This window comes from Rhopilema esculentum, chromosome 20 (assembly GCF_057945365.1).
Source record: "Rhopilema esculentum isolate cy_ngs chromosome 20, ASM5794536v1, whole genome shotgun sequence".
In the NCBI taxonomy this organism is placed as follows: Eukaryota; Metazoa; Cnidaria; class Scyphozoa; order Rhizostomeae; family Rhizostomatidae; genus Rhopilema; species Rhopilema esculentum.
The window spans coordinates 5,524,918-5,551,694 of NC_142834.1; the positions used below are offsets into that span (position 1 = coordinate 5,524,918).

At 36.9% G+C, this 26,777-nt stretch overlaps 1 protein-coding gene across 4 annotated transcripts in view; it reads left to right on the forward strand.

Annotated features, from left to right (window-relative positions):
• The window catches only part of LOC135687113 (ras-specific guanine nucleotide-releasing factor 1), a 43,284-nt gene extending 21,973 nt beyond the window's left edge, over positions 1-21,311 (forward strand). For 2 of the 4 annotated variants that reach the window (XM_065203580.2, XM_065203579.2), the window contains exons 13-30: positions 12-166; positions 301-377; positions 866-941; positions 1,400-1,625; positions 2,159-3,561; positions 3,775-3,887; positions 4,200-4,263; positions 5,332-5,444; positions 6,306-6,390; positions 7,722-7,919; positions 8,159-8,238; positions 8,746-8,863; positions 9,867-9,935; positions 10,571-14,097; positions 18,588-18,952; positions 19,305-19,585; positions 20,085-20,232; positions 20,560-21,311. In XM_065203580.2, the coding sequence (XP_065059652.1) occupies positions 12-166; positions 301-377; positions 866-941; positions 1,400-1,625; positions 2,159-3,561; positions 3,775-3,887; positions 4,200-4,263; positions 5,332-5,444; positions 6,306-6,390; positions 7,722-7,919; positions 8,159-8,238; positions 8,746-8,863; positions 9,867-9,935; positions 10,571-10,702 (2,909 nt within the window). In that variant the 3' untranslated portion in view covers positions 10,703-14,097; positions 18,588-18,952; positions 19,305-19,585; positions 20,085-20,232; positions 20,560-21,311. Of the gene's footprint in view, positions 1-11; positions 167-300; positions 378-865; positions 942-1,399; positions 1,626-2,158; positions 3,562-3,774; positions 3,888-4,199; positions 4,264-5,331; positions 5,445-6,305; positions 6,391-7,721; positions 7,920-8,158; positions 8,239-8,745; positions 8,864-9,866; positions 9,936-10,570; positions 14,098-18,587; positions 18,976-19,304; positions 19,586-20,084; positions 20,233-20,559 lie in introns of those variants that run through there. The other 2 variants (XM_089114316.1, XM_065203582.2) reach the window with 2 other exon arrangements.
• Positions 21,312-26,777: the final 5,466 nt, after the last annotated feature.

The window sequence follows — 26,777 nt, forward strand, 5'->3', positions numbered from 1 at the left end:
CATTGTTGCAGACATCGACTTTGTCAGCCTGCCTAGTGCATCCGAAGGTGGAAATCTGGTCTTTAAACTCGTTGTCAATCACCCAGACGATAGTCAGTCTTTAAAACTTATGTTCTTGGCTGCTTCTTCTGAAGACAAAGCGTCGTGGGCAAGTGATATCAGCCAGGTACATTTCCTTGTTACAGAAAAGGCTCGACAGCACCTTTTTATATTTCTTCATTCCGTTATTCGTAAACTAATTGTAAATAAGTGCCTTACTGCAGCTTATCTTAATAACATTATCTGGCTATTTTTTTACAGTGTATTGAAAATTTAAAGTCTCCTGAAACCGAGCATGCAGTTTCCATTACATCGAGACAAAGTCTTCTGAGTATCAGGTACATTTTCTGTTGAATTCACAATGCCCGGTTTTTTAGAGTTTTCTTCGAAGAGTATTCGTGCACAATTAACCAGTTCTTTTTATAGTTGAAGTCTGTAATGCACGTGAGCGCTCGTTCTTTCAAGACTTTTATAACTCGCTTTCATATATGGCTACATGCTCTTCTACATCACAAACTTTGATCCTAAAAATTGCAAAAATGTGCTGATATAATGAACTGAGAGGGGAATGTTGGAGGGGCACATCTCCAGTGATAAAATAATTCCTTATAAAAGAGCCCTAAAAAGCGATTTCCTCGGGGACTTTCCTTGTCCCTTGCAAGCTGAGAATTTGCCCCAGTTATCCTTAAGTTTCTTGCTAGTCACGAAGGGAAAATACGGAAAGTTTTCCTGAATTATAAATAAATTTTTCTGTTTGACCCCGATTTACTTCTTTGATTTTGAGCGCTGTCAACATTATCGCAAATCTTACCCATTCCTTTTGCAGATCTGATGCAAGGCTTTTTACAAATGATCAAGACATTAAATACAGCAAGGCTCTCGACTCATCCAGGCTGCCTCGTGTAAGTAACCTTCTATTTGAATTGATTAAGCACACAGGTAGTTCTTTATAATAAGTTGCCGAGAGGTAGGGGCCGGGCTAGTGGCCAGGGTTAGGGGCCAGGGTTAAGGGCAAAGGTTGAGATTCAGAGGTGGGGCCAGGGAACCGAAGAGTTGGGCGGAAAAAAGGCGTGCAACCTTGACAGTTTTTAAGGACGTGTTACAAGGAATTGTTTGATAATAGCTTAACAAAACATCTTTTGAGATATTAAAATAAAGCAACCGCCAAAATGACCAAATTTTTCTTAAGCATTTTTCAAAAAGTTTGGGAGTGTACTTAAGAAGGAGGCGAAATAATCCCCTGTCATTGCTTTATCTGAACGACATAAGGTTGCTGCAATAACTGCACGTGCCTATGTTGTTTCTGTACCTTGTAAGAAAATATGTGTGTAAGAAATTTCCTTATTCTTGATATCTGTAGATCCAGTACGGTAGTGTCGAACGACTGTTAGAACGGCTGATAGATGTCAGATTCCTCAGTGTGGAGTTCCTCAATACATATCTTACGACGTACCGCGTCTTCTCCGACGCTATCGTTCTATTTGATACGCTTCTCCAATGGTATTACACCAAAGCCCAGTTTGAGTATCCAAAGGCTGATCTGCAGCAGGAGCTACCCACGAAGCCCACTGAGTTTTCACCTAAAGGTAGGCTTTTTAAAATTCAATTCAAGTATCATATTCAGCATTTAACACGACTCAATGGTACAGCGTCAAGTACAGTGTCATTATATATATATATGGGGTTTGTTAAGATTTGAACACGATTCTATCAACTCAGCATTGTGCCGTGGGCTCTTAGTCAAGGCCACTATAGTGAAGCTCATTCTGGTTTTGCTTAAATTTTACTTTGGTTAAAAACTTCTATCTTTTCACAAAATTTCATTTCCATCTTTGAATTTTGTTGTGCAGAATTCTTAAGAGCATGACCAGGCAGCTGGTGTTAAAATTTTGGACCATTTTGCTATTTCTATGAACAACGAATGGCTTGATAACAAGCTACGCTTGAAATTCGTTATCTTAAATTCGCTTATTTTCCTCGTATAATTGCAAGTTGTTTTAGAGTCCATTTATTGGTTCTATCATTTTATTTTGCTTTTACCTGCGTAAAGAATTTGTTTAACTATCAGCTAGTAGAAGTGATCTTGCTGATAACTTATATTCAATATACCTTGTTTCAGTTGCATCTCACAGAAACAGTTGCCCCAGTGCGGTAAGTAGCTCCTTTCATTACGACATGAGAAGTCGTCGCCTCCGTACCCACCGACATAGTGCCATTCCTTTCACTCGTGATCTGAAATCGCCTACGACTCTTTACCCCCCTACGGTCTTGTCAAACAGACGGCATTCCTCCCCATCCGCGCTGTACGAAGAAGCAGCCTTTACATTCCCTGTTCGGACTTCGCCACAGACCTACCGATACGACTTATCAGGTTCGCCGGGTGAGAAGCATCGAATTAGAAGTACGTCTGGTCCGTCATTGTCGGAGTCGGATAGTTGTCAAGAGACTTATAACGAAAGTATTGAAGTGTCCGGTAACGATAAAGGCAGTAAAGACTCGGTTTCTCTTGCAAACAAAGGGTCGGGAGGTGATTTGAAAAATGCCGACCTCGAGCCAATAAATGAGCCAGGATGTCCAACATCAGCTTTCACAAGAATACAGGAAGCTGATTCGGAGAGGGTGCCGGTGCTAAAGCTGGACTCTCCCCCCAAAATGAAAAAACGTGATTCTAAAAGACGAGGCTCTTCTTGTGAAATCTACACTAACACTTGCACAACAGGCGAAAGAACGGATTCGTCGGCACTGACAGTGTCTGAAAGCCCTTCGATTGATAGGCAGTACAGAGACTCTGATACCATAATAAGTACTGTAGGGGTGACTGTCACGCCAGCAACCAGTCCGATCTCTAATTCGCCACCTGAAGGTTTCAAGGGGTTTTGGAGAGAGTTTTCTTGCGAAAGTGCAAGTTCGCGAGACTCCAGCTCAAGCAATTTCAAACAAGAAATTGGGGGAAGTCACTCGAGAAGTCAGCACCCGTTTGAACAAAGCATCACCATTAAAAAGAAACCCGGTGGTCGATATGAGACGGTATTTGATGCCGTTCTTTCGCCAAGTCCTCCATCCCCATCGCCAAGAAACTCACCAAGAACGTCTCCCCTGACACCTCCACGTTCACCTGGGAGAAGATCCCCCCAAACTCCAAGAAGTCCTATCATGAGATTCAAGACTGGTAAAGACAAGTTCCCCGAACTCAGGAGTAGTGAATTCGGAAGGACAAGCCCCTTCGAAGCTCTACGATCACCAACGTTCAATCGAAGCCCGAACTCTTCTCCGCCGTCTCCCGCGCCCGGAGTCGTTGTAACGTCACATAGGTCGTCAAGGCGACGGTCAAGCATTTCGTCAGCTGCTGTAGCCTTCGCAGCGGCAACTGCAGGCGCATCTGTCTCACCCGCAGCTTCGCCTACTTCGGCCAGTCGATTTAGGTTTGGATTCAATTTTCAATTTTCTGAAAACATGGATGGACATATCGTTACGATGAGAGTCCTAAAGATCTTGAAGCACTGGATTTCAAAGCAGATTGAGGTGAGTCGAAAGAACGCTTAGTTTCTTGACAACTCCAGATAAGTTATTGGTTTTCACATAATCTTTTTACAATTCATAGTAGTTCATAAAAATACATGATAATTGATTAAAATTTACCGTCATGACGTGTCACTGTTGAGCATTTTGTTATTCACTTAAAAACCACTGCCCTTAAATTCTTAAATTCACTTAATTTCGTCGCGTCTCTAACAGGACTTCAAGACCAATGACGAGCTGCGGAAGAAAGCAAATGACTTTCTAAAAGAAGTCCTTGATAGTGATGACTCCAGTCAAGCTGAATGCAAGGCTGCCAAGGCTTTGCTCAAGTTAGTTCAAAATCTTACTAATGTCATCTACCACCGTCTTATACTCCCCAAAGATCTAGCATGTAAAACAGCAGTTATTTTTGTCCTGCTTTCTCTTCCTTCCTGAAAACTTTGATATAAACCGTAAATGAAGTAACACATTGGTCTTGATCTATGATAATACGTACTTATGATTCAAGAAATCGATAACTTTCTTTTGCACCCTACAACCACGCAAGGATTTTGCATTCACTTATTGATAGAAATACAAGCAAAGAATCAAAGGCACCTTCCTTCTTCTCACAATGAGAATGTTTTGCTTTTCATATATAGAACTCTGCAATCAGATGAAAGTGAAGAAAGGAAAACAGCTCAGATGCTTATATTGCTTCCAACAGTGAGTCTATAGAATTTGCTTCAAAAAGGATTCTACTTATTTTTTTCGACTAAATTGAAATGGATTCATAAAGGCCAAGTGATGCTGTTAAGACCCTATGATCTATCCATAAGTCCTTCCATAAATCCGCTTTGTCTGCACCTACCATTTTTGTACACATAGTAGACCTTCTCAATTAGCCAATCGACCAATGATTGGTTTGGATTGACTTTTGACTGTATCAATTAGCACTTTATTACCTTAGTATCGTACGCAGTATTGCTGATTAATCATGAGAACACAAGAGATGTTTTACGACTCGTTTGATTGAGACCACATTTTGTAAAATCATCAAAGATCCACAAAACATTGTGGCTTAAACGTAAACATGTTTTATCGAAGAAGGTTGTCATAAATCGGTGCTTTATTCGTTTGGCCAGGGCTTAATTGTCAAAACCAGTTTTGTTACCAACATTAAATTCATCTTTATTAGTTTTTCCATCTAGATTGAGCTAACTGAAGATGCATAGGATTAATTTCTTTTTGTTATGTAAAAATATCGTATTTTGTTTGGAGAGCCATTCCTATCATGAGAATGGTTGTAGTTTGCCTTCAGAAATCGTTATTTACTTGTAAGAAAAATATAGCTGTTTTTATTATGAGAAGGTACTATCTAAGCTATCACTGTAAAAGCATTTCCGTTAAATGCAATCTTTTTGAAGAAAAATATTTAGACTAGGCATTCAAGAAACCTTAAAAGGAAATGTTGAAAAAATTAACTTGAAAAATAAGCAAAATATCTAGGCTTTATATTTCTAAAATTAATGATCTGTCAGATGAATGCATTTCATAAGTTGACTCGAATCAAACCCGTTTTACTTGAAATGTGAAAGATCTTTTTAGGCTCTAAGTCGGTAGCGTATAGCTTTATTTTAGGCCACTTTAAGGTCATGATGTATATAAGCTTGGTTAGTCAAGCAAAAATCAAAACTTTGGAGAATGATAGTAAGATATTATACTATTAAATACATATAATGGTAATACACTATTATATTTTTCTTCATCAGTTACGATTTTATTCTCTTTTAGGTTTCTGAAAGGACAAAATCCGGGTCTCCGATTGCTGAAAAGTTCTCAACTCTTCAACTCGCAGAACAATTAACCTATATCCACCACACTCTATTGTCCATCATTCCAGCGAGGTATTTATAAGTGCTTACTTTGATAAGATAGTAAGAATTTTTTTTATTTGATGGTCTTGAATGCAAGAGGACAGAATAGATGTAGAAGAAGCAACAAGGGTTTTGATGTCAAGCATGGCTTTAATTTTTGTATTGATTTGCTGTATGTGGTTAAATTTGTTGAACAATTTATTTCAACTTTAGATATTGTAATATATGTCGCTGTATTTGATTGAATATTGTGTTGATCTTCATATATTACCTGAAATGTTTTCTCAAGTATCTGCTCAAATAGGTACTTTCAATTCCGGACAGACAATCTTAAAAAATCTCACCCCCCTGATTCAATGTTGATACAATGTTGATCTCAGCTACTACAATACTCCAACTTTTCATGGAAAGAAGGGGGTATATGTTGGACAATACATGCATGCTACCAGTCACGTTTTTAGGGCTTGTAACAACAACTCTGTCCGAGATTGTGGATTATGACTTCAAATATTTTCACACATAAAAATCCCAGAAAGTTAATATTATAAAGAAAAGACCAACAATAACACATTGTAAACATATATTTACACTCAGTCCCCTTAAAAGTTGACATCAGCAAAGTAATTGTGTTCCTCATAAGATAAGGTTACTAAATTTTTCAATAAGTAGAGTAATTGTTCATTAAGACCTTTTAAAAGCTTAAAAGCTGTTCCATTATTCATCGTTTTCTAGGATTTATTGAAACTGTCAACCGGGTAAACGAGTTGCAGCAGTTTTAGAAAAGGCATAGCAGCTGTTTCAAAAAAAGCAATGTTTATTCCCAACACGAACCAGTAGCTTCCGCATCAGGGCCTATGTTTCATTGCATGTAATCGAAGACTTCGTTTTTAGGGAATTTCTTGATACCGCGTGGATGAAAGACGACAAAGATGTTGCGGCACCTAATATTCTGCGAGTTATCAACAACTTCAACATGGTAAAATTAAAAATATGAATTTAATAAACTATAAAAACCTAGAAGAAAGTTTCCTTAAAAGCATAATATTCGCTACTTATAGAACACGAAAACAAGTTTTTTGTTGATATTGTTAATTTAATAAAACACATTGAAAGCTGTCAGTAAACTAAAATGCCTCGATTAAACACTTTTTGCAGTCTTGAACCAACTAAATTTGCTTACAAGATTTATCAAGAAACCCACAAACCAACCAATTGAAATACGAATCTTGATACGTAAATATATTTTGATTGTTCCTGTTAATCTGCAACGCAAAATGAAATTGATTCACAAATTACCTGATAATGATTTACAATTATGAGCTTTCAATAGTGTATAAACGGTAATTAAATGTTTAAATTTGAATTTTATAGAATTCAAACATTGCATCAGCAATCTAAACATTAGTATACTATATGAATGATATGTTCATTCAATCGACATTGATAAAAATCACTGTATATTTTATATAAGTATAATTGAATGATATGTTCATTCAATCGACGTTAATGAATATTACTGTTAAGACAGCTTGTTTTACAGACTTATTACGCTTATATTTAACCAGCATTTCATTTCCTCTTTTAAACTGGTTGTGTCAATAGCTACGTCATCCTTATCCCCTTCGATAATGAATAAAATCAATTGTTCTGTGAATTAATCATGAATCTCACCAGCAGCCCCCGGCTATTTTTTGGTAAATAAGTTATCAACAGTAGTTTACCGAGTAGTAGATCCAGAATAAAATAGTAGCTGCATAGCTAAGGCCTTAACAAATCTCCACTTACGTCGCAACCAGAGTCCAGAAAAGTTATTAACCTTCCTCTAGACAAAAACATCCCAGAAGGCAAACCTTTCTCACAAACAATAGAAAGCGGGCGTGTCTTGGGTGTGTCATAGGAGCTTCTATTGTTTTTCGTTGACCTTCCTCTGGTCAGTGGCCGTGTGACCGTAATGTTTTTCTGACTCTGGTCGCAACTGATCTTTTATGTAACAAGACATGACAACGACATTGAGATTAGATTTACAGTTGATTCCCCTCAGGTCGGATCCCAAGGTGTGTAAGGAAATAATCCGACTCAGTGATTGTCCTACTTATCCAGGATAAGTTCTTTAACTTGAATAAGGAAGTTCAGTGCGACTGGAAAATCAGTAAGAGCGAGAATGGAAAATCAGTACGACTTAGTGAAAGTCCAGTGTATCTACGGTATGACTTAACGAAACTGAACTCAGTTGAACTGTATCATATTTTCTAGCTTTCAGTTCCGTATAGTTATAACCTAGCTAATATTTCCTTTTTTATTTCGCAGACGAGTCGGTTGATAGCTTCGGACATACTTTCAAAACAATCAGCCTCTCTTCGGGCAGGTGCCATCGAGAAATGGGCTGTTGTTGCCGATGTATGCAGATGCATGCATAATTTCAATGGCCTCTTGGCTGTGATAACCTCGTTTACAAGTTCAGCGGTCTACCGGCTGAAGAAAACTTGGGAAAAAGTTTCTAAACAGGTTTGTTGTTATCTGAATTAAAAAGCAACTTCATTGCTCATTTCTTGAGTTTAATAAAGAAAGAATTTGCCGCCATTTGATTTTTGAAGTGAAATGCCTGTATCTTGTGCTACGATGCGTTCTGTAGATAGCAAGGCTCACATTTCTGCTCCAGAATTGTCTAAACGTGACGATAAAGCTGCAAAGGTTTTATGGACATCAGTTATTTCTCAATAATATGCATAATTTTTTTTCATCAGACACGAATCTTACTGGAGAAACTTCAAAGCATCGTTTCTGCTGAAGGCCGCTTTAGGAATATGAGAGAGGCTTTGCGAAGGTAAATTATCAAACTCCTTTGGTGGGCTGCAAAATGACGTTTTTTTTGCCTGGCCTACGCTACAGTTTATGATATTTCCTTGCATGATTGTCGATATTTACGCTCTTATCTTGGTTTAATCGATTTGTGCCGAGCACCTTTAAAGACGACTTACAGAACCTTAATATTTTCAAGTCTAACTTAGCCTATGCGTCATTGAAGCACATGACATATATTTGTTGAACGAGTCTGCGGAAGGCTTGCTATGAAAAAAACAACTGCGAAAAGATCGACTTTACCAATCATTAACTACTTTAATATCAATAGGAGAACCATTGAATCACTATTTTAAATTACTTCGCTTATATTAAATCAAAAATTAAAAATTGAGATTTTCTAATTTAACCAAGAAGCTAAATCATGTTTTTTACTAGCCTGGCTTTTGGATGAATATTAATTTTATTATGAGTAACAGAAATATTCACATAAACTATCCGTGCCATGATTTGATAAAATGTTTTTTTGTAGTTGTGACCCGCCGTGTGTCCCCTATCTTGGCTATTACCTCACTGATCTCGCATTCATCGAAGAAGGAACACCAAATTTCAATGATGCTGGATTGATAAATTTCTCGAAGATGAGAATGGTGGGTGTTATGCATTTCACGAGCATTATCTTTATTAATATTAACTATGTTATCTATATTATATATTATCCATATTAATATCTATATTAACTATAATCCTAAGTGCAAAGTTCAGTTCAATTTCATTGACAAATATACCTAAATAGATTTTGATGCAGATACAATACAAAAACCAGAAAGCCTCCAATGAACAGTTTTCATCAGAAGAAACGAGAAATAAGATAAATTTTTAGAAACTCTTAGAAATTTCTTCAATATTGACATAGAATATAACCATTCTTTCAGTTTTGATTTGAAAGTATTTAAGGGAGCCGAAATTTTAATGTGAATTGGAATATCATTCCAGAGTTTAACACCTAACACCTTTTTCTAAAAGTAAATACCTATACAGCGCCTTATGTCTAACGGAAAAATTCACGTGTTAAAAGCGAACATGATACATGTCTATAATTCTAGCAATACTTTAAGCATTTTTCTCTCAAAACTATGCCAGGCGGAGGCTTTATAGTCTTCTGACAGTTAGATTATTAAGTCCGGTGTAGTTTTCAAACTTTGTGAAGAAATCATGAAATTTAGTGAATTAATTAATTTTTAGGTATCTAAAACGCGGTCTCGTGGTATATGAAAAATGTGCCGCCTTGTTTTGGTAAAACTGTTTAAAGAAAAGGAAATAATATTCATAGTAGCAAGAAACTAATAATAATTTTACTAGATTTATTAAGGTGAAAATATTTGTTATTTTGTTTCATGACTACAAAAGAATTTTGCGATTAACGATCCTCGTTGAATTATTCACACTTCCAAGCATCTACAGGTCAAATTTCTTGATTTCTTCACAAAGACCGACATGCAGTTTGATGCAGACATGTCTGACCAATTCATTGAACGGAATGTTAAGTTGCTATTTTTGTTTTTAGCTGTCAGTTGTTCAAGTTTTGCTTTATCTATAGCGTAATGTTGTGACCCGGAGAGAGAAAATTGAATTCGTTTTTTGTTTACTTAGATTGCAAATGTCATACAAGAGATAAGAAGTTATCAACAGACACCATACAAAATAAAACCTGATGAAAAGGTATGCTTCTTCGGGCTGCTTCGGGCTTCTTCGGGCTCCTTCGGGCTACTTTGGGCTGCTTGGGGCCTCTTCCTGGTTTTTCTGCCAGAAAACTTTTATATTGAGCCAATTCTTGCAGAATTGTTTTAACTTTTGCAAAGCAAAAATTTTCTACGATCAATATTTCTTCTCCACTCTGGGGTAGATCTAAATTGGTACAAAATGAGTTATTTTATATAGTTAGATATTCATCTGAACGACGTCAGCATTTTTGCTAAATCAACCTTTTCTAACAAGCTCGATGAAAACCGTCCTCGGTGAGACATTTTCAGACCGGGGAGTCGCCTCTCGAAAATCGAATGACACAGGAGTTTTTTCGTTTCCCTACGTCCTTGCAAGCTTAAATTCTCTATACCAGGTAAGTTATAAGTTCCCTTTTTGGAAGGACAATCCATCCACCAGTTCAAGATAAATGTGCTGTTCCTGTTATGTGTTACCCCCCCCCCCCCCCCCCCCCCCCCGTGAAGAAAAAAGGTCACCGGGTTTGTTATACAGAGCTCAAGAAACACCAAAACTCTCCCATAGACACCCAGTCATATTGAGCGTTGGTTCCTTGTAGCCTTACCTCAGTAGCTTGAAATTCTGTGTTATTTCAGGTAATTGCGTACCTAGTTGGCAGTGATTCTGCTACAACCGATGAAGAACTCTACCAGCTGTCATTGCAGTTGGAGCCGAGGAGAAGGGGCTCCAGTTCACGTTCTCAGAGGCCAGGCGTAACATTCATTTGACTTGCCAATCACTTTGTCATCATGCGTGACCTTTAAGCCTGTGCACTTTGCATCTTAAGAAAAAGGCTGATGGCAGTGTAGGAAAAAGCTTGATATCGTGAAGAAGATTCCCTTTTGGTATTGAAAAAGTGGGTGGTTTTGTAGAAGCCAGTTTGTTAATGGCAACAGGATGAAGAAAGAAAACAATTACAGGATATGGAAAGAAACTAATTTAACAGTATCAGATACCGATTTATAATATCAATTCGATTATGTTTTAAATGCAGTCTTAAAACTGCGTCATCGATTGTTATCTTTGTTTCTATAATAAGCATCATAACCAAGGCAGATGGTCAGGAATAGACTCGTGTAAAGGGATAGGTATTCTGAAATTGTCCTTGATGAAATTGAAATTGATGTTTTCCTGTTTTATAATATATGATTCTATTACTAAAACAGCTCTCTTGACCCCCCCTCCCCCATTTACCCTGTCCAGACCGCCCTTATTTTTGCAAGATGGGTTTTCCTTGTTTTGAAACTAAATCACAGTGACAGTGATTTTATTTCTAGGCCTAACCCTGTTTACGTTGTGATTATCTTAATTCGATTACTGTTTTCGGAAGAAAAAAAGTTAAATTGTATACAAAAAGCAATCTAGATTATGTATTGTACTATGTTATCAAACGAAAGATTGAAAAAGCAGCAACCTTCTTTGATTTGAAAGACATTTCAATATTGATCATTTCAAACTTTGATTCTTATGAAAAAAAAGTAGGCCACTTTTTAAGTATAGCCTGGTAATAATGTGTCGTTTAGTTGTTTTGTTGAGTTTATTTTGTAGTTAACATAGGTTATTAAAAAAGTCTATGAACTTTCACATAAATTCTGGAAGGTAATTCTCAGCCATGGACAAACCATGGGGGATAAAGAGTAAAAAGTTACCTAGAAATGAAACACGAAGAAGTACTTTTTGAAATAACAGAAAGAAGAATATACCCTTGACATACATCTTAAAGAAGGCTTTGACATCCAAAATTTTTCATCAGCTGGAGTAGATTGACATATACAGTGTACATTTTACGTTTCAAAGCAAGTTGGTATTCTCTGTTTGGCCTAAAGTCAAAACAAAGTTTGCTGTAGGATCAAATGGAGCATCAACTTCAATGCTTGATATTTTAATGTGCTCTATAACTGTGTATCTTATTTTTAAAACTGCGAAAGACCAATTTGCAACAGGTTCGCCAAGGATGTTAGCCGAAAATACCCTCCAAGCTACTTTTATTGTGTTTCCATTCATTAAATTCCATTTCATTCATTAAGAGTAAATTAAGCTCTTTTAACTTTTTCAAATGTTTGTACGGGCTATGAAAATGAATCATGTACTGTAATTCACAAGAATGCCTTGCAATGCTATGTTAGTTGAATTTTAAATTTTGATTAAAGACAGATTGTAGCGTGAAGTTGGAGAACCTAGCAAGAAATGCAAAATGCGGTTCAGATGAGTAGTAAAACAAGTGAAGTAAAGGTTAGAAAGGGATTATATCCTAGCTGTAACAACGGCAACAATCTCTTAATATATTTCGAAACGAAAATTCATCTCGAAACGTTTTACTTTCTGACTCTCTGTGTTTTCACTGCCAATAGGAATCTGGTTGCTGAAGTTACAGTATATCTTGTTTATATTTGTCTCTATGTCTCAGTACCATCATGTTCCACTTTATGCTGACAGATGCCCAAAAAGCGCCTGTGAAGGTGGCATTTACTATCCAGGTCCACATTTCTCCTCCTTGTAATTGTTTCTCCTCCGCCCCAAATGTCTCAAGCCAGACTGCATCAAATGCTAGCTATTCTGGCAAGGTCCAAAAACATTCTGTTATTCGCTAAAAAGATACAGTCACCAACATTTATGTATATATAACTTTCTGCCCCAACACAGACTTACGGTGCTCTGTCGCTCAAAAGGTCTTGTTGAGAATGTGCACACATTGCATTTGGTTACCTTGCGTTCTCGTTCATAGCAATATATTGTTATGTTTCTTCTAATAATATTGATGTTTGATAAAGTACTCCCTACTGTTAAAATCAATTATTTTTATAAGGTTACGGCTCAGGTAAGTGTTTGCAAAAAAACGTATGACCATACTTGAAGAGAAAGCTTAAGGTGAAGACAGAACTTGAGTTTAAGGTTTAGTCAGAACTTAAGTTAAAGATTAAGGCGAATGTCTATGGATAAGGCAAAACTTAAGCTCAAGATGAAGACAAATTTTAGTATGAGGTCGAGACAAAATTTGAGTTGAGGGTATAGAGGTGAGTTGAAATCCATTTCCACCATTAAGATTTTTCAGCGAAAGAACCACACGTGACTCGGTTATTTTGAGACAGGCTTTATTTTTAATTTGTCCGGAAAACCATATGTTCAAAAGCCAATAGAACATTTTAAGAATATCTTGATGTGTGATAGAGTAAGTACGTGAATGATATTTGACTGCCATTAAAAACGTTAATAGTAAGGCAAGTTTCAATTTCTTATCAATGAGATTTTTGCTGTGGCTTCAAACAGGGCTGAGCCCCAAAGTCCCTAAAGAATCTTGTTGAAAATTTTGTCAGTCATTTTCACATCATAGGTATAGCATATTATAGCTTTTCTTGGCAGTTTGAGTGTTCAATGCAATGATCTACGATGATATCGTTGTCATCTCTGCTGCAACACGAAAACATTTTCTTATTTGACTAAACTTTGATGTCATCTTTGTGTTGATTCTGTTGACGTCAACTTCACTGTTATCAGTTGTTAGTACTGGAACCGGGTCCAAAACACCAGTTGGAACTTGTTCTCAAAACTGTCATGCAGTGACCAGGCACCGCTCATCAGTGTAAAAGTGGGTTGGCCAAGCCCTTTAGAAACCCGGAAAATATCCCGTTTAGAAAACACTTGCTTCTTTTCATATATTATTTTTTAAAGATAAGACACCAAAAATGAGTCAAAAAGGCAAGAAGAACTGCTGCTACTGGATTCGTTAGAGTAAACTTTTTAAAGCTGCAATAGAGTAAGCTTTCTAAAAAATTCTAACCTATTATTGCAAAAAAGAAGGGGGCTATAGCGCGCGGTGCCTGGCAGTGCCAATGAGCTTTCATATCGGTAAATAGTTTTATAATCACGCCCTAATAACCATGTCACTTCAATTGCGTCGTTTGCTTTGGAAAGGTCTGAATTTAAAACCCTGCTAACTTAAAAAAATATATTAAAACATTTTCTTTAGCATTTTGGTACCAAAATTTTGCTTGATATGCTTTAAAATTAATAATCGTCAACTGAGGAGGAGGGCTACCCGGCAACCATTACGAGAAAGGGGCATGGCTTGGGTTGGCATGAAGAAAATGGCGTCAGATGTTTTCAAATTTAATCGTAATTTAAGGTATGAAAAGGAACAATTTTCAATATTTATGTCTTTAAAACTTCATAAATAACTTTTGATATATCTGTTATTTCATGCGAATGAAAATACTGTTTTTACTTATTGAAGAATAAACATCACGACACGTGGTCGGTGCCAGTAAAGTAAAACAGATATGGCGGGTGTTTAAAATCTCTAATTGCAAACTAATATGATTTCAAGTAGTAAAGAAATAAAAACTGAAATATATTTTGAACGAATATACACCAAAGAAGTGGGAAAGGGTAGGGGGTAGGTGGATGGAATAAGGTCAGCAGCCAACGGCGGTAGAAAGGGGGGTGGTTAGGGACAGCAGCAAACGGCGGTAAAAGGGGGGGGGGGGGGTAGGGAGGCGAGAACATTGATTGAGTTCAGTTCATTCCTTTTTATTTTAAATCCCACTTTATCAAAAAACTCAAAACATTAAACAACTTACAACAATTCAAATCAGGGCCGTAAATCTGTCATGTGAATTGGGGGGGGGGGGGGGGGGGGGGGGTCAGCAGAGCGAATGAATATAAAGTATGCAGTGGGTCATGGCACCACAAGGGATTTTTGGTATGTGTTATGGAAACAGTTGAGGGGAAAATTACTTTAAAAACAAAAGTCAATATTTTTGGATTTCTCAAGACTTTCTGCGTTATAGAAGGTATTTACAGATATTCCTTAGTACATTGACTTGTGTGTATGATTGGATGGATAACATTTTTCAAAGACAGATCCAAGAAATTGAACCTTGGGAGCTAAGAATCAAGTTTACTGTCGTAGGAGGAACCACCATGGTTGGGTCCGAGGCGGAAGAAAATTTTTGAAATTTTACCTTCTAGAAAGGCTAAAAAAGCATCCCCCAGACTTAATTTAATAAAATACTAGAATCGCTCAGGAAAGAAAGTTCAACGTTTCTCAGGCCATTTTAGGCCATTGTCGCACATTGTGTAGGCCAATTTTACACATCAAAAATGAATACATTTTAATGATACAAAAAGTGATCTACTAAATAAAAGTAAATAATAGACAAATAATAGAAATGTACGTAAATAAGTTAGTAAATAGGTCAAATAAAATGACAGATTGCTCTCTTTTTATTTCATACTCTGTTTTCAAAAATAAAACGGTAGAAAACAGTAAAAAACGGTAGAAAATGGTAAGTTTTTATCTTGCAAAAATTATAAAAACCACTCTGCTTTCAAAAATAACCTTGGTGGCTGAGGTTTGTTGCAATAACACAGAAAACGTAGTTTGGTTCTAACCCGGCTACCAGGGATTTCCTTCTTTCAAGGAAAATGATGGTAATTTCTCCAAAAAATCGTTTTGCTCCAGATTTTTGGTGGGGTCCCGTCCCCCCGAGATTTACGGCCCTGATTCAAATAGTTACTGCAATGCCTTATATTTTATTACCTTCTCTTTGAAAACATGCTCAATCAAGAAAGATTAACCCATCTACCTGGGTCATATTTGAGCTTTTTGTAATTTTTGCAAAACTTTGATGGTAGATGGCTACACTGTAAATTTGGTCTTTGAGGGGAACTCTTTCCTTGCATAGTGATATTCATACTTCACTTGGTATGCATATTATAATTAAGAACTTATTAAGAACTAAGATGGTACAAACATTGCATACTGAAGTACCAGACAGGAAACACACCAGTTTCCCATCTCTACAATTTTGCATAGTGGCATGCGAATTCCCATTTATAAGATTAACATTTACAATAAAAAGTTGTAAGTGTGCCTGATTTCAGGTGCCAAGTCTCAAATTTTCAAAGTGAAACTGTCCATGCAAGAAAAAAAGTATCCAGTGCGGCTGAAGTGCTTTTCTCCAACGTTTATCAGATTATAAATGTTGGATAGTGTCCAAATGTAGGCAGAAAATTTATATGCAGGTGTGGAATGAAACTATGAGAAGACTTCAGCATGCCTTTCTTTCTCCAGTTGCAAGGAAGTGTTTTGATTTGATTTCACTTCTCCAGTGTGGCCAAGTAGACTCCTTTACAATCAACACTGCTGGGAATAGTTGGTATTATTCAACATCAACCTAGATACAATGTTGAATGCTATTTCAATAAGCTTTTGCCCAGTATTCACTGCCTCCCATTTTCTTCTTGCTCAAGTTCTTGTTAATGGTCCAGACAATAAGGCAGACACATGCCAGGGGCCTTTTTAATCAATCCTGAAAATTCATGCACCCCTGAAGAAAAAATAATAAGGCATTGATGTGGCACAGTAGAGAACTCATGAAATATGTAAGGAAAGAGACACCCCCTACCTGATCTGCAGCTGGCAAATAAGAAACTTTGCAATAAGTGCAGGTCTCTATGATGCAAGTAAGAAAATCCAGACAGTGCGTGGGTATAACTATTACCTGGAAGCCATTGTTTTCCCAGACATTGTGGATTTAGCAAACATGCGGTGAAGCAGTCCTGGTAATATAAGGCGTGCGATTGACGCGCACGCCTCCACACACGCCTAGAACTCCCGAGGTGTGCTTTCTATCTCACGTGCAGTTCCACGTTTTGAATTACTATTCTTTTTCTCTTTTGTTTCTTTTAATTTTTGTGTGTGTGGGTTATATTGATGGCATTCCCGTTTCCATTAGGCCCGGTTTCCATTACTCCATTATTCCATTACTCCGTTATTGTATGTCTCCGTTCTCTCTCTCTGTTCTTTTCTTATTTTCTTGAACACATTGCCCCGGGCCACTCTGTTTTGGTCAAAACGATAACGTGGATGTTTCCATTACTCCATATTTGTCCGTTATCATATCCTTAGCTCGAGCTCTTTTTGAAACGTAGATTGAATGACTCTGTTTTTGAATGCCTCTGTCTTCGCTGTTCCCAATAAAACGATGCGTATTCAAATGATTCTGTTTTCGGATAACTCCACTTTGAACAGCGTTTTTGTATTACTTTGGTTTGGTATGAAATGACACCGTTTTTTAGCGTATTAATGAAACTCAAATTCAAAAACAGATTCACTTGAATCTGTTCTCATACAGAAACGGAGTAATGGCAACAGAGCCTTAAAAACTTGTATCCTTTTTGTTAAATTATTTTGTTTTCAAGAAACTTCTTCTAAAGTTCCATAAAACCTTTTTGGTTTTACAAAAACCTCATACGATTTTTCAAGCAGTGATACACACATTATAATACAAAGATGACATCAGGTCTTCACAAAAATAAGGTCTCCATTTCATTGATCAAACATCATCGCATGCCATCACACGCCTAAACTTTCAAGGCCTGCGATTAACCAGCAGGCCGCAAATTTCATATTACCAGGACTGGTTAAGGGGGGAAACACATTTGATACCATTGACCACACTAATCTGTAAGCAAAGTAGAATATTTAAAGAAAAATGCCAGGACTCTAGTTCTGCATTGTGAAGCATCACTGTCACTTTTCAGTCACTATAGCTCGTTCAAATGGGCAAAAAAGTTTAAAAGCTCATCTCCATTGCTAAACTATCGATGAAACCTGACTCCCTGGAAAAGCAGAAAATAGGCCCTTGATTGTTCACTCTTTCTGGCTGTCTTTACCCTAATTCATATATTGGATCCTAGTTTTCAACTGTAGTTTGTGCTGAGGGGATTTTGCTTCATGAATAATACTTTAATGGAAAAACAAGTATGCTTTGCTTTTAATAGGCTGTGTTGATACCGCTGACATCATTTACACTTGTTTATCCTTTGGCTAACTCCCTACACCAGGTTGGAGTGCTATCTATGTATGTTTAAATATGGCCTATATAAGTGAAAAAACACACAATGGGTATAAATTGGCTAGATAAACAAGAGAATGGGTGCAAATCAAGAAAGTCAAATTAATTAGAAATATGGAATAAAATTAGGGATGGATTTAATATGGCATGAATTGGAGGGGGGGAGGGTGTTGGTTGTTAATAAATTCTAGTGCAACACCCTTCAGGTCACTGAAAAATGAGGGAAACACCCATTCTTAAAATTTGATCTTTAAGATAATAAAGATAAGAAGATAAATACAGTAAAATCTTGGCGCTATTTGATCACTACTGACTACCAAAAGATGATTTTTACCAAATGGAAGCAAAGTATGCTGAAGGATGCAAAAGTATTTGGGGCTGTTGCACTCCCTACACACCTTCCCTGGTACATTCCTCCCTGAATAGAATATGAAAGTCAAATAAAATTGATGTTGCATTTATACATGTTTGCTTCTTAAAGATTTCATACTTGTTTTGTTGAAAGGGCCCTTTTTCTGTGAGGTTCAAGATGTTTTCTGCAATACAAAGCAACTTAGTCTCAAATCCTACATTTGTGTCAAAACTCATAGCCTTGTTTAACCTCTAAATCTTTATAAATTGTTCAACCCTAGTTTTCAGTTTAATGCATTCAATGCTTCTTGAAAGATTGAAAAACATTTACTTAATTTAAAAGGAAGCCAGTTGTTTGGAACTGTCAGTTGTCTGTTTATTGATGTACCATTTTTCATTTCAGGTCATTAAAAGAGGACATCGGCACTACAAAATAATGTTATCTTGATTCGCTGGAGACATTTCCTCAATCTTGAATCAAGCATTTTGTCTCGGCCTTTTCCTATGGAGACACTGGGTAGCTGTCATTGCTGATGAAGAATCAAGGCAGCGGTATGAAAAGGCAGTGGTTTGAAAAAGGCAGCAGTTATCAGATCTTATTACAAGTGGTCTTCAGTTCCAGATGAATTTGGCCTAAAATTCAAAATCAACTCTGTCATATAAAACAGCTCCATTTAGAATGTACTGGACTGACCCGTCAGCCATTAATTGAATACTGGAAAGAAATTTGTTTCTGATTTCTGCAGTAGTTTTGAGAGAAAGTAATTGGTGGGTTAAATTCATAGTTTCTGGTAAGAAGTAAACTGGTTGTCAATAAGAATTGTTTTTCTTTTATTCCATATTTTACATATATATTAAATTTTTTTTCCTCTTTTTTGAATTTACTGACAGGAGAGATTTTGTGATATTTTGGACCCTTGTTACATATCAATATTTTTCCTGTTTTTGCTATCAATTTTTGTTAATGAAATTCAAATAATAACTTTAATAAATTTCTTTCAATAATGAGGCTCCTTATACTCTCTGACATGCTTTGAAAATTTATCCTAGTCTTTGTTTTGATTTTTTTTCAATTACAAAAGAAATCTACCTATTTTAAGGCTATCATCTCATTTTTCAGCTCGCTAGATGAAAGAGATTGCCACTGCATAAAGTTTGAGAATATTATGTGAATTTGCTGTGGAATCATTTCTTCATGACCTTGTTTGATAAAGGCAGTGGTTATCAAATCTTGTTACAAGCGTTTCAGTTCCAGAAAACTATGCTCTGAAGTTCGAAATCAACTCTGTCGGATAAAACATCTTCATTTACTTTGAATTCGATTCATCTGGCAGCCATTTATTGATTAGTGGAAAGAAATTGCTTCCTGATTTCTTGAATTAAACTGAGAGAAAGTAATTGGTGAGTTAAAGTCGAAGTTTATGCTACAGAATAACCGGTTTGTCATTGAGAATGGAAATTTTTTCTGTTTAATGGCATATTTTCTTAAATATCTTATATAATTATACTAAATATTTTATTTTTAAACAAAGTAATTGGCAATTAGTTATATTCTTAGTTTCTGCTACAAAATAACCTGCTTGTCCTTGAGAATGAAAATACACTTTTACTTAGATGCCATCTTGTGACATTCTTGTGACTTTTTGGACCCTTGCGACAAACCAAATACTTTGCCTCTTTTTGCTTTTAGTTTTTATTAAAAAAAGTCAATCAATTAACTTTTCTTTTCCAAAGTCATTGATATTTCTCTTGACTATATTGCAATGATACTTTTAATACCCGTTTGTGGGTTTATTGATCTCTCAAACAACTTGTTAAGATGCAGCCTTTGTTCTTCTTGTATTTTTAGCAGTTAAACAAGCAGTTTACGTTTAATAAAGGCCACTTTTATGTGTTACAGGTCGTTGTTTGATTGGCATAGGTAAATGCTCTGAATCTTGAAGTCCATCACCATTCACTATGTGCTTTTAAGTCCCTGCAGCCATTAATTTGCTGCTGGAAAGACAGCGATTCCTCAGTTATTGAGTCGTTCTCAGAGAATATAATTGGTGAGTGAAGCTCATAGCTTTTGCTAATAATAGCCTGCTTGTCATTGTGGGTGAAAATGTTTTTACTATTTTCAATATTTACTTATTTATATTTTTTTCGAAAAAGATGTAATTTTTTTGCCTCTCTACTTCATTTACTGAAAAATGTTTACTTGATCTTGAAGAATAGGTTATAATCTTGTTTGATTAGCAAAAAGTTTTAGATAAAACCTTGCGCTTCTAGAATGTCGTAGACCTTTTTTTCTCTTTGACGCTTGGCTAAATCTTTCATTCCTTCGCTGTTGACTTCCTGAACATTTTTTGAACGTTATTTTTATAATTTTAAAGGTCAGTTGTTCTGAGGAATGACTTCACTTGGGAAGATGCACAAGAAGAAGAGGCGGAAGAAGACGTTGCAGAAGAAGAAGATGCACAAAAGGATTTTCACAAGAAGATGAAGCAAAGAAGATCAAATGAAGAACTGTTGAGAAGATGGACAGATGATACAGAATGCATTCATGTAAATAATTCCTATTGTGAATGGGTTAGAAATGCGGTGTTTGCTGGCAAGTAACTTACTTCGAAACTGTCATTGGGTAAAATTTACGATTCCATCCCAGTTTGCTTGGGTACGCTCAGGGAGAAATGAGCACTGAAAGAATTTCACAAGGGTGCGCTCAGGGAGCAGCAAGCAGCAAAAGCAGGAACTGATCCAAGGGGAGCTTGCACTGTTTTTGCTTTTGTGTGCATGTTTGTGCATGTATTGACTCTTAGTTTGTTAAGGGTGAAATTCAATTGTTTTTTTAACAAGTTGCTTGCCAGCATTGACTGCATTTTCAATCCACCATAAGGGAAAATGTCATTTGAGCAGCTTTTTCAACCAAAAAAGAAGACCCTGTGTTTTCACATCAAAGTTTGTATAGGTAAAACTTATAATAGGTTCCCCCAGCATGCTCAATTTTCCCTTGACTTTGCTTCATATATTATTTCAATTCTTAACTTTTATTCCACTACATTACAAATTTTGCATTCCCCAAGTTTCACCCAACATCTTGAATTCATTTGTACAACAGTTTATTTTCATCCAAGAAAAGTATAAATCGATTGCGTTTGATGACCCTTTAACAGAGGTTTCAGTATTGGTTTAAGTTTTCGACTTATCAAATTGATGATATCTGTGAAATACCCAGGAAATCACGTTATAGGCGTATTTCTTCCAGTCTACAGTTTTGGCACCTTGGTTTACAAAAATAACTTCCATTCACCAAAAAGTGTGTTTCTAAGACTGATATTTTTTTAAATTTTTGCTGAATGAAGTAATTTTGATAGGTGCATATCCCATAGGTAGACATATAAACAAAAGTTAGTTAATAGTTATGAAAAGCTGCTTGAATGACCAATTTCGAACTTCCTGCCAATTTTAGTGCTTGAAGCGATGAAGATTCGCAAATATTGTACATTAACAAAAAAAAATTTTCGTCATATAAATTTTCGGCGGATAAACTTCGTCAAAAATATTTCGGACAACTTTTGAGAATCTCGTCGTGACAAAATTTCGTCTAAAATTTTTAACACAGATATTATCAGTATCGTAAGAGGCAAAACCATACAGTTTGCTTCATATTCAGTCCCATAGGTACCCACTCTGTGGAGACTTCGGGGCTTGAGCACCCGTTCGAAATTGGGCTTATCCTCCGAGGCTGCTCTTTTACACAGAGCGGGAAACCCAAATCAGGAAACCCAAATTAAAGCGGTTATTTTCTTAGTTTATGCAAACTTGGGATCAATATAGATGCCTTTAGCATTCAAAAAGTCTCTACTCTAATCTACATGGTATCAAAATTTATTGATGGAGTATAATTATAAGTATAAGTGTGAGTATAAGTATAAGATTCGAAAAGCATAAGACCATCTCCAAAAGGAAAAGTTCGAAATCGGTTCCCTGTAGTGTTCTAAACTTGGGTTGCAAAGTGCAAATTCCTTGAACGAAAGAAGGAAATAGTACAGTTGAGTTAAAAAAGACAGAGTTGGAATCCTCTGAAACCGGCGACAAAACACAGTTAGAGCAGTAGCGTGGCCAGGATAATAAGACTCGGGGGGGGGGGGGGGGGAGGGAGGTGTTGGGCAAAGGTGAGTTGAGCAGGAAACATTAGGATCATCACCCTTTATTAGACCAAACCAAAGAGACTTTTTGCTGTTGGGGGTGACGTCCGCCCCTCATTACGCCAGTAAATTAGAACTATTTTTATCGAATGATAGTCAAAACCAAGTTAGTTCAAGAACCGACAATGATGATGATGATGCCTACGATAGAGATAATTATGAAGATGATATAAAGGAGGAAGTGACGTGATTTACATGGAATAGATAGAAAAGAGACATAAATTTGATTGTTGACCTCATGGAATAGTTTTCCTATTAGAATTTCCAAAAACTTTAATGCAAAAATTTCGTCGTGACAAAATTCGTCTCATCTTGAAATTAGTCGAAGAAATTTTCGTCAAAATTTTGTCACGACGAAATTTTTTGTAGTTAATGTAAAATGATACTTTCCAGCCTGGTTTTTTGCTCAAATGAGTGTACCACCTTCAAAAGCTATTTTATACCCTTGCATTTGAGGCAACAAAATCTGACTTGCATCAGCAGAAAGCGCAGATCCACAGATAAACACGGCCGTACATTGTATATATCGATGTGCCATGCGATATTGTAAATGATACATGTGACCAAAACCGCTAAGCAAGGATAATCGGCTTAACAGGTCAAGAGATTTTCAGGCCTCAACTAAAAGTTTTGAAAAAGAAATTATGGAAACCTTCGTTTGGATGTAATTTTTTCCATTATCAAAATTTATGTTAGTTTCAATATTGTAAATGATACATGTGACCAAAACCGCTAAGCAAGGATAATCGGCTTAACAGGTCAAACTATCTCACGACCTCAACTAAAAACATTGATAAAGAAGTTATGGAAACCTGCGTTTACATGGAATGTTTTGCATTTTCAAAACTTCTGCTAGTTTTAAACATGGTATCAATGAGTGCCTTAAGAGTGCGGATGCCTTAAAATCACTGTGTGTCTTAAAAGTGCGGCTACCAGAATGTGAAGAAATCGAAAAATTTATGTTTTCGTCCAGAAAACGTTTACCGTAACTTCTGGGTCTAATAGAAAGCACACGCTTTATAAAAAAGATGCAGAAAAGACTGGCGCCTTTTTCAGTTGGCTACATTATTCCGCAAACGCAGTTGGAAAGTTGTATGTGTGAATGAATTGTAAATGCGAAAGGGAGTTGAGCCCGGGTAACTTTTCAACTGCGTATGCAGAATAAGACCCGGAAACTTGTCCGGAAACTTTTTCGTAACTCAGTTTAAATGAAATTCACGAAACTTGCATGATGGCATTAACTTCATGTTATTAAAAAGACAAGTCATCAAGTTCGTAAGGTTGGTAAGTGGTTAATTACATATGTCTAGATTAAACTGTTACCAATTAGAATCTAGAAGAAACTACTCTATACGCTCGACGGGTGTCAGCCAACAAGCCTCTCTTCTTTGGTCATTTGTTTTGCACCACGTGATACTTTTCAGCCTCTTAATAGAGGAGCTTGTCCCGGTTGCTATAGAGAAGTTTAGCGGTGTTTCGAACCCGTTCATTAAGTTCGCTCACCCTACTGTACGCTCAGACAGTTGTAGTTTAATCAAGTTTTATAAGGCTGTAATACCGCTACTCCAAGCGCTAAGCCTCGCTCTTACCTGCCTCGTTTGCGCATTTCCTTCGCCCCATTCATCCACTATCCCAGCGTTAGTCATACTTGTTAGTGCATACTCTTTTGCGTCAACTTGCATCACACTCTTTGTTGCATTGCGTATACTAGTAGGAACACTTTCACTAAGGAAACCCACCCTCTATTATAGTATTATTTTAAGAACTACACTATGGATTGACTCAGCTTATACATACGTATCTAGAATCATTCCTATTGTTTTTCTAGCTTGTTTTTCCTCTTATGTAGACACCTAAGATTAGCACATTTACATCTTTTATTTGTACAAGGAACTAGTTTAACATATATATATCGTTCTCTACGAATCCTGAGTTAGTTAAGAGTTAGAGCTAGCATTGTGAGCACGTACACTTCGCTCTTGTGAAAGGCTTAGTGGCACAAGTCATACAACGATATACGTTTGAGAAAACTATATCTGTGTTTATTTGTTGTGTCATTCTGACGTTTTGCCGAACATTTAGCTCGGAACCTGCCGTATTTAGAAACCAATTTACAAGGCATACTTTTAGAGAAAAGTGTCATCCTTTTCTTTCTGTGTTTCCTGTATTTGTTCACGTTTTACTCTTGAATTTTAGATACCATCACGCAGCTTTTCCCGTTAATGGTAAAAAAGAGTTTTACTATCGAATATTTCTTCACCTTTTCAACCCCAATATGCAAGGCTTGATAAAATGATCCTTTCATTTATTCCTATATCATTGGATTTTTGACATTTTCTTGACAGTAGACACAGCACCCCCCTCCCCCCCCCCCGCCCTCCTTGACAAAAATGGTTTTGCTGATTTTTCTTAACACAGATTTGATATTATCGTAGGCGCGGAGGAGCAATTGCCTGTGAACTCCCAAGAGACACTTCTCCCGCTTATATTTTTAATTGTTGGTTTCCCCTTTGGACTACCTGTGGTTCATTCAAATTGAATCTCCCTTGAGTATCCCAGGTTTTCGTAGAACATAAATAAGCAATCCATTTGTTTTATAATCAATATTCTGAATTATAAACCAGATATTAAGTATGATGCATAACAAAGTTTTGATGATGCTAATGGAAACTTGAGGATAATATCGTTCGCTCTGGCATTCTGCAATGAATTCGGCAATGTTTTCGAAGGTTTATGCTATCCAAGATGGCCTACTTGATGGTGCTCTATTGTGACTTCAGCTAGATCTATAAATCAACTAAATCTCTAAACTTCTCAACTTTGTTCGATACTGGATTTTGTATTGCACCGTAAAGCTTCGACAAGTAGAAGACATTCGATGCCTGGACGCAGAGGTAGAGGACGCAGGCTGATTGCATTCAATTGAGGTAATCGAATATGTTCTCTTATTTCCTTTCAAAGTGTTGCTTTTATCTTACCTTATCAGAAAGAAAATACGACATCTTCAAGACTGTTCTTCTTAACGTCAAGCGAATAAGCTTTGTTGAATAATTTTGATAGGGTTCTTATTTTAAGTATTCTGCTACTTCGATAAATACGCAGTGAATCAAAAACCTGCCGGCTGTAAAGAAAACCTGTTTTCAGAGAGCAAACTTAGAATTCGTTTGGTTAAAGCTTTGATTGCAATATATGTGGAAACGTCATTTAACCAGGGACGGATCCAGGATTTTTGGTGACTATAGCTCAAATTTTTTTTGGATCGGGACCACACCCTTCTTGCTTGTGGGACACGCCCACTATATGGGCAAATGATAAAACCATGTGTGCTTATAGTTGCTTCGTATTCATAAATATTCCTTCGAACATTCTTTTTCTATCTCCAGGGACGCCAGAGAAGGGGGTGTAGGGGTACAACCGCCCCTGTTGCCCTTTGACAGAAGGGGTAAGAGTTGTTTCTAATAAAGTTCCCTTGAAACTGGCCAATTGTAATAATCAGAGAGATTCATATGAAATTCTGAACTTTTCAAAACATGTAAAATAATTCCTTATGCCGAAAGTTAGCCAATGTTGAAGATACCTACAGATAATAAAATTGCAGTCACGTATGAATTTGTAGAAGCTGAGAATTATCTTTCAAAAGCCCTTTAACTCAAGCCTGCCCCCCTGCCCCTCTTGCCACTTGATCGTTTCGCCGTCCCTGTCGATTCCCTAGTAGGTCCTTGCCTTTGAAGCTACAAGGGACCCAGGATGTGAAGACGAGCTATAGTCCACTGTTGCTTTACAGGGGACAGAGAGAGGAGAAGTACCGTGGATACTCATATTCTATTGGTTAAAAAGCCATTTTCAAACCTGACTATAGCTTCACTATAGCTCGCGCCAAAATTATTGTACGAGTTTCATTGTCTTCGATGCCTTTTCCAGAGCAAATCCGGAGAGGCATAGTGATGACCAGTGGCGGCTCGTGACTTTCACAGTTGGGAGGGCAGACCATCAATATTGCGATAATCATTAGAAAGGTCGACTTTGCAAATTTTTCACTGTATTCATGGTTTGATGTTGATCGTCATGGAGCGCAGAAGAAAAAGCATAAATAGATGTGGTTGTTGTTTAGCGATGATGTCATTTTACGGGCAAGATTTTTCTTGCCCCGAATCCAAATGAGCCAATCACAGACGGCGTTTTGCAATGCTCGAGGTCAAAACTTAGCTTGTGCGCATGTCGGCTAGGGGCAAAAAAAACTTTGCCCGTAAAATGACATCATCGCTCAAGGCACTAGCGGGCCAGAAGCGAGGCTAAGGACGAGACGGGATAGCAAGGAGCTTTTTCTAGAAGAGATACAAACTTATATAATTAACCACAGTAAGACTATCTTCAAAATTAAATATGAATATCATAGATTTCCT